At 39.3% G+C, this 7,871-nt stretch overlaps 1 protein-coding gene and 1 long non-coding RNA gene across 3 annotated transcripts; one reads left to right on the forward strand and one right to left on the reverse strand.

Annotated features, from left to right (window-relative positions):
• The first annotated feature begins 290 nt into the window (after positions 1-290).
• Positions 291-2,451, forward strand: LOC149605066 (uncharacterized). The gene is made up of 3 exons (XR_016377070.1): positions 291-380; positions 1,427-1,543; positions 2,316-2,451. It is a non-coding gene; the product is annotated as an uncharacterized LOC149605066 (long non-coding RNA).
• On the reverse strand, positions 2,399-6,444 carry Taf2 (TATA-box binding protein associated factor 2). Of its 2 annotated transcripts, none has more exons than XM_089860491.1 (2): positions 6,252-6,444; positions 2,399-6,161 (listed from the first exon to the last, which is right to left on the reverse strand). In XM_089860491.1, exon 2 carries the CDS (start codon positions 6,145-6,147, stop codon positions 2,473-2,475), a length of 3,675 nt encoding a protein of 1,224 aa, XP_089716617.1. In that variant the 5' UTR covers positions 6,148-6,161; positions 6,252-6,444; the 3' UTR covers positions 2,399-2,472. The 2 variants fall into 2 exon arrangements, with proteins under 2 accessions (XP_089716617.1, XP_089716616.1); XM_089860490.1 differs by having other exon boundaries at positions 2,399-6,164; positions 6,252-6,443.
• Positions 6,445-7,871: the final 1,427 nt, after the last annotated feature.

Below are 7,871 nucleotides of genomic sequence, written 5' to 3' on the forward strand. Positions count from 1 at the left end.
TACAAATTTCTTTTCTACTTGATTCATTCAAGAGTGAAATACTTCTTTTTAGCATCCTATAATGTTAAGGTATTAGAAACCATCTCCAAAACGTGTCTGTTATTATACAGTGTCAAGTTTTCTTTTATCGCAACTTGTTGAAATTTTACCAGTTCTGTGTAAAATAAAACTATGTTGCGTTCAAATTCACTACCCTTTAGCCACGCTCGATCTTTAAGCAAATTTAAAAAATGTAAATTTCAGAAAAATGAAACTTCTTAATTTTTGACGTTTCTTAATCATGTACATCTAAACAGAGAGAAAACCTTGCTAAGCAGTGTTTTGGTGATAGAACCCATAGAAGAGGTGAAGATATTTGTAAACAAATAGACTCCCAAAAGGTACGGAACATAGATTTACTTAAAAACTATTGTACACTTCGCTTTTAAATGGTTTAAGTTGCTGTCGACAGCTTATAAGACACGAACGGTGAATTAAACAAGCCCAGCAAAGCAAGAGCTTTTTTTAATCAGGACACCCAAGAAATATCATAATGCTGGGCGTGTATAAGAAGTTAAGGGTTGAAGAGAGCATGAAAAGGTTCAAAAATCAAGTTATACCTATGACCTTGTATGATGACAGTTTTTCACCCTCCCTCGAGGTGATTGCTGCTCGATTGAGAAAGTTTTGTACTATTTAAAGCTAGCGAATCCTGGTCTGTTATAATCCACAGTAGATGATTGAGCAGCTAGAAGAAAAAAGCTTTTCCCTCTGGTGTAAAACCAGCCGACAGCATGAGTTTATTCACCAGTTCATAAGCTACAACCCTATAAATTATTACTAGCAATTAACACTGAAATGATATATTTTATTAAATTTTATAATAGTATCCTCTATGCATAAAAATGACGTGTCCAATACCCTAAGGAAAAATTCATCATAGGTACGGGTTGAGGCTACAAGGAGTAGAGATGGGCCGATCCCAATACTGATATCGGTACCCATATTTGTTTTCACCGATATATCGGTTTAAACTGATATCTGCCCATCTAAAGAGATATCGGTACCGATATTTGGCTGAACCGATAAATCGGTATCGGTTTAAACTGATGTCGGCCCATCTCTAGCAAGGACTCTAGGCAATGGTGCAATCCATTAAATCCAGTAGAGAAGCAAACACCGCAGGAAAGGTTCCCGTTGTCTAAGGTTATTTCTCTCGCGCCAAGAACCGCTGGAGTCAGTTCACACGCTGGCTAGCCTCTTAGCGCGAGGGCAATAACTTAAGATGGAGGCCTCCCCTGTGTACTGGTTTCTTTGCCAGTAATAAAACCTCGCAAATGAGGTTTTGAAAAATAGAAATCCCCGAGGCTTTTTGATTTTAGCTGGAAACCACTTTTTTCTTTTAATCATGGTAATTCGCATTCATGTCAGATATATTCGTTAACAGGAAACGTCAAAAGCTGTTCAGTGTTTAATGCAACATGCGAAAGATTCAACTTGGTTTTCAGCACTTGGTTTTTTCACATCTATGACAGCAGTTGAAAGAATTTTGTACATTTCAAGGGTAAGAGAAGCTTAGAGTAAAGCGCGGCTCCATTGGCGCCACTAGCATTCTGGCTAAACGTCTACACCAAAATTTTACCTTGCCAAATTAAATTTTGTTCACGAGGGAGCAGCTAAAACTACAGCCTTTGCCGAGCTTACTAGGCTGTTCAGCGAGAATGCTATCTTTATAGATGGAGCAGCGCTTTGCTTTAACAATGATGAAAATCTGTGCTATGATGTGCAGTAGAAACCTTGCAAAGAAACGACATCTGATTTTCTGCATAAATCAATAAGCCATCAGAGAGAATTACGACAGGGAGTGGAAGCTACTGCCTTTAACAGTGCAAAAACACGATTAAGCTTAAAGCAAAAGTGGATCCCCTACAAGGTGACTTTCCTTACGAACTCCAGTTTTGGCTTGGCGAAAGCAGGACTTGTTTGTGGGCGGGATTTATAAGTACACTAGCCTTCGCCTAGCTAAACCAGAAGTTCAGGAGGAAAGTCACCTTGTAGTGGATCCACTGGACCCCGCTTTGCTTTAAACGAGCGGCTACTTATTAAATATCTAAGTTAGCATATGACAAATCCTACTGTCAATCACCAAGCCAACACCTAGATAGTCTCTGTCACAGCCTCAATGTCTCTCATTTTGGACTAAACATTCCAGGGAGGTGACAGCAGACATACTGAAGCTTGGATTGATATTTTTGAACACGTATTCAGGATTTATAGCTGCCAACTGTCCACTTCCTTTCACATTTCTCTCTGAAGTTTTGTTTTTCTCTTTTCAGGAATGTTACTACAAGGTTTATGAAAAAATGCCTTAAATTTAGTATCTCTGAAAGTTTCTGTGATCTAATAATGAAGAAAGTGATTTTTTGTTCCCTGTATCAATAAACATATTTATTGCATGAAATTATATACAAAGTTTGGAGCACTTGCATTGAATTAAATTATTTCATGTTGAGGGCTACCACCACTGAACGTAGCGGGTGATTGATTGCTACTTCCACCAGAACTAAACTGACCAACCTTTTTAACAGCCTCACTGTCATGCTTATCGTGACGATGTGACTTTTTGTGTTTATGCTTATGTTTTTTAGACTTCTTTTTCATTTTAATTCTGTGAAGTCGTCCGCTAGCACTATCACCTAGTGAGTCATCATCATGTCGTGACAAATTTTCAATTGAGTTTGGAGATTGTTTTAAAAACATGCTTGAATCAAAGCCTGTTGGGGCAGTTCCAGAAGGGCCTTGAATTCCAGGTAATGATTTAGATTGGGAATCATCAGAGTAGATTTTCATTGGTCTCATGGATGATTGTTGGCACGGTGATTCGATGCTGCTACTTGTGGCTTCAATAACGTTTGTTCCAACAGAATTTACATTACTTAGAACTACCCCACTCGAAGTAACAACATTTGTGGAAGGAATCTCGACCTCTTTTAGACGTAACTTATTGTCGTCATCGTCAATTATAACTTCCACTTTAGGGTTTATAATGGAAGGTTCCATTTCAAATCTTTCTTCAGACATTGGACTACCGATCTGAACAAAGCTGGGTTCAGGTTTTAGACAAGGTAAGTAACAGTGATCCTCAACAACTATGGTAGCCGGCAGTTCAGCTCTGATGTCTTTGGGCGCATTATCTTGTTCCGGTAAGCATGATGGTCTGCCACGACCATACAAGGTGTAGTACAACTCGGCAGTTGCGCATCTTAGTCTTGAATCAGATGAAAAATTTTGGTTCATCATTTTCCAAAGTCGTTCGGCTATTTCGGGTTGGTTTAGGTGGTGAGAGTCTTTCTCGTTGATTGCCAAGAATGGTGGATTCATGGTGAGCATCTTTAGAATTCTAAATCGAACAATTGGGACCAAATCATTCTCTACGATGTCAAGAATGTAGTTGAGGTCTTCAAGACGTCCATCTACTTTAGTGAAATCAATCAAAGCTTCCAAAGCTGCCAAACGTACATCAATAAACTGTCCGTAGTTAACATACTCTCGGAAAAGTTGAGGGTTACTTGGCAAATGTCCCATTTTTTGAAGCTTACGAATTGCTTTCAAACAAGCAATCGTTACGGTAAATTTATAACAAGGTAGGAGTTTTTCCAAGTTCAAACAACGCGTTATTTCTTCCAATATCAACTTGGTTTCTGTTGACAAAGAATCGGCAGTAATTTGCTGTCCAGACTGAGTAATAACTGAAACTACTGGCGTTACTGTTTCACCCAATGCTTCGACCAAGGCAGCCCGATAATAATTGTCTGAAAACTTATTCTTGCTGTTATCATTGTATTTGAACAAGTCCAACATGAATCGTACAGCTTCTGGAGGGCAAATTCCATGCACAGTTCGCAATCCTGCCATAGCGATTGGGATTGCTTTTTGAAGAAAATAATGTTGGAAATTTGAAAAATTGTTTTGACGAATAATATTAGGCGAGCTATGAGAGCCATATAGCTTCTTGTAAATTGTCATCATGGCTGGTGGTCCAGCCCATGTCGCGACCATAGCATTAGCCACATCTCTTAGACACGTAGTCGCTAAACATCTTACTTTGTAAAATGTTTGTTCGTGTTCTATCGTGTCTGTTAAAGCTTTACGAGTCTGTGGCGTAGGAAATTCTTTCAAAGCGTCAATAGCGATTATCTGGGCGGTTACGTCTCTTTCGTACTTAAGCTGATACTGCCATTGGTAGTCGGGTTGTTGGAATACAACTTGGCGAAGAAGCGTCATATCGGGATCAACTCTAATCCAGAGAACCGGAGAATCAGCATCCATCGCGCTTAAATCCATATCAACTTCTTCCCCGGTACATAATGGGATTTTCTTCTTCTTATTTCTTCTACTTTTAGAATGACAAGTTATGTCGTGCTTTGAAGTATTCTCTTCGATTTGTAGGGTATGTTTAAAAGTACCGTCGAGTTCTTGCAAGGTGACCACAAGAGGGCCAACATATTTTCTAATCCCGCAACTGTTTATGTCACTCTGCTTAATTTCAAGTTCAACCGTATTCCTCTTCCGATTAAAAAAAAAATTTCCAAAGAATTTAGCGTGACCTCCTTGTAAAACCCACTGCTCTAAAAATGTTTTGATATCTTTGCCGGTAACGGTGAAAATTGCTTTTTGGAAACTGTTAGTCGAAACTAACATGTTATACCAATTGTTACTAGTAACCTTTTGCTGCGCCGCTGAACCAGCGAGAGAAAGTAGTTTGTTGAAGACTTGCAAGATAAGTTCGCGACCAATACGATCTTCCAACATTCTAACAATTAGGTGGGCCTTTTTTGTTAGGATTTCATTGTAAAACGGTGATGTTGTCTGCAGATGTTTCGTAGGGAAATAAAATCCAGTTTCTTTTTGATGAGCAGGCTGCAAAGGAGTTGGGGGAACTGGTGGCCCGCTGCAATCTAATATTACGCTTCCGTGCTTTTGTTCGTAAGCAATTATGTCTTCCAAATCATTATGCACCCAGTGACGATATTCGTTGTTACCGAATGCTTTTTTGTAATACTGACTAGCGAGATACGTCGATATTCCTTGAGGCAGCCAAAAGTCCGACCACGAACACATGGTTATGTAACATCCGAAGAACTGTTCAGCCAAACAATGGGCCATTATCTTTCTGGATATATACGCTTGGTCAATTATATGTTTAGAGTGCAAGAGGTTGGTCGAAAGTATCGTCATGGTTGCGTAAGGGCAACCATCATCGTAACCTTCATCTACAAACACTTGTTTGTAACAAGAATATGGGTATCGACTCGATAGCAGCTCTTCGTAAAATTCGAAGCCCTCGTGCAAAAAGGCGGTAGTGGTTTTCAAAATTGGTAACAGATGGGGCAAACAGAAATGCGTAACTTCATGCATGTACGGATCCACTAAGATTTCAAATGTTCCAACAGCTAAACCAATATTAGGCGCGGAGGTTGGTATATTTAAACTGTAGTGGTAGGTTTTCTTTTTCAAGTCTGGCGTAAATACAGTTTCGACGAGATCGCCACACGATACTGCCACCATAGTAGAATCTACGGTAAATTCCATTTTCCAAGTACAAGGCTCCGAATAAGAATCAACGCAAGGGAACCACATTCTTGACGAATTCTTGTAGCCATAAGTGAACATGTGAGTAGCTTTCTCTTGCAACGAGCCCTCAATATCAGGAACGACAAAATGCAACCCTCCGGCGGGTTTTTCGAGGGAATACTCAATCCCAATTCGAATTTGCTTGGTTTCAGAAATTAGGTGGAAAACTTCGCTCGGTAAACGAATACATAATTCACCATTGGCTTGATCAGAATCGACAGAATTAACCGCGCGCAGATGATCACTTGAAAAAGATTCCAAACTTTTTTGCTTATTTTCTCCTTGACTAATATCCAAAGTTGGATCGTTGTAGGTAAACTGCGCTTCATACGTATCGTTGATAGCCACTCGATATATTCTGCACTGCTTACAGTTTAGCTTTATTTTCCGAAGATCGTGTCGCATAGGAAGAACGTGTAATTCGACAAACCCAATCACAGACTGTCGCATGAAGTTTATGTTAGTGATACACAGGGTTTGGTGGGACAACTTGAATTGTCTGGTAGCTTCCTGAACTTTGTCAACAGTCTTCATGATGATTCCTCAGTCTACTATGATATAAAAGGTTATGTAAGTAAAATTAATGGCATTAATAAACATTTACATAACTTCTATAAACATAATAATTAATAAATAACCTTTATAAATTCAATTTGAGCTTAGAACAGTTGTTAAACCGAGTTGTTTCTTAGTTTGTTACTCCATTTTTTAAGTTCAATTTGAAACAGCAGACGACGAAAGAATACAAGCAGTCTTGGAAATAAGGATTTTTCTAAACTAGCCATAGGTACCAGTCTGGGAAATAAGGATATTTTTTAAACTAGTAATTGGGCAGGACCAGTGATCCCCAAGTGTCCTAAATAGTAAACTGGTCCCCGGCTTTGTTCTCCTCTTTTGCAATTATTAAACTGGTACCAAGGGCCTGTAAGTCTCACTTTTAAAATTGAAAAACTAGTCCAAGCAATTAATAAACTGGTTTTGGACCAGAGGAAGTGTGCTATTTCCATAGATATAGTAAAACTATAAACATATCTATCGCTATTTCCTATTTCCCAGACTGATAGGTACTAGCACCAGCGGGCAGGGATCCAGGTCCTGCCACCCTTCGCATCTATAATAATGAACTGGTCCTGAGGAGCAGTGATCATGTCGCTAATGTCCATTATAAAAACTCTTTCACGGGCGTCAAGATTTCTATCCCCATTCCGCAATCAAGGTTGCCTGCGGTTTTCCCCGCTAAATAAATATAATTATTATTATTAATATGTATGAGTATGACTGGTGATCGCTATCGATCACGCGCGACCGGACGCTGGCTGCTCGCGCTATAAAAGCCCGTTCAAAGAATTCGATTTACATCATGTATAGGGAGAGGGCAAACCCATTCTTGCTACGTCATAGGCCAGGAATACATAGATTTACTACTGGGAATCTTTAAGAGGCCATAGACCCCACACAAATATCTGATTGACTGTGACGGGAAGCGCCAAAAACTTTTAAACCACTTTCTCCCAGGGCTAGACATAAGGATATTTTTTTAGTAGTCAGCCTGACTAGTGAGTCCCCCTATCCCAATTTTTTTTAGTAGTCACTGACTAGTGAGACGCATGGTTTACGAATATTTGGGACATTTTTTTACTAGTCAAGTTGACTAGTGAGCCCCCAGATTTCGATTTATTTTAGTAGTCAAGGCATTTTTTTTAGTAGTCAAATGCCTTGACTAGTGCCTTATGTCCAGCCCTGCTTGCTCCTCCCTCCTCGCGTCTCATTGGTTATGCGAATGTGTGGGACAGCCATGGAAATAAGGGTTTTTTTTTCAACTAGTCCTCGGGACCAGCGACCCCGACATCAACAATATTCAAACTGGTCCCTAAGATCAGTTACCCCTGTGCGATTTATTTTACTACTGGTCCCACTTTATAATTATTCATAAATATAAAATTACATGGTCCCAAATCATTTTTAACAATTTTATTTAGCCATCTTTGACTACATTATCGTACGAAAGCCAAAAGATTATCGATTTTCAACCAAAATTATCGTACGCTCCGAGCGCCTTCAAAATAGTGGTGTTCTGATTGACCTTGTATTTATACTAAAATCGGTACAAATTACAAGGGTCCTGAAGGAGATGGACAAATAACGTCTCCGAACGTTTCTCTCATCCTGCTTTTGGACTTAAATCATGAATAATTTCATCCTATTTCACCTTTTTCTTCTTCTAGCGAGCCTTTTGTGCCCAGATTAGTTAAATTTCC

This window comes from Phalangium opilio, unplaced genomic scaffold (assembly GCF_054372755.1).
Source record: "Phalangium opilio isolate 3A_F unplaced genomic scaffold, DU_Popi_V2 ptg000352l_1, whole genome shotgun sequence".
NCBI lineage: Eukaryota > Metazoa > Arthropoda > Arachnida > Opiliones > Phalangiidae > Phalangium > Phalangium opilio.

Excerpts from the sequence above, each read along its gene's own strand:
- Taf2 (XM_089860491.1), bottom strand. The coding sequence starts at position 6,147 with ATGAAGACTGTTGACAAAGTTCAGGAAGCTACCAGACAATTCAAGTTG.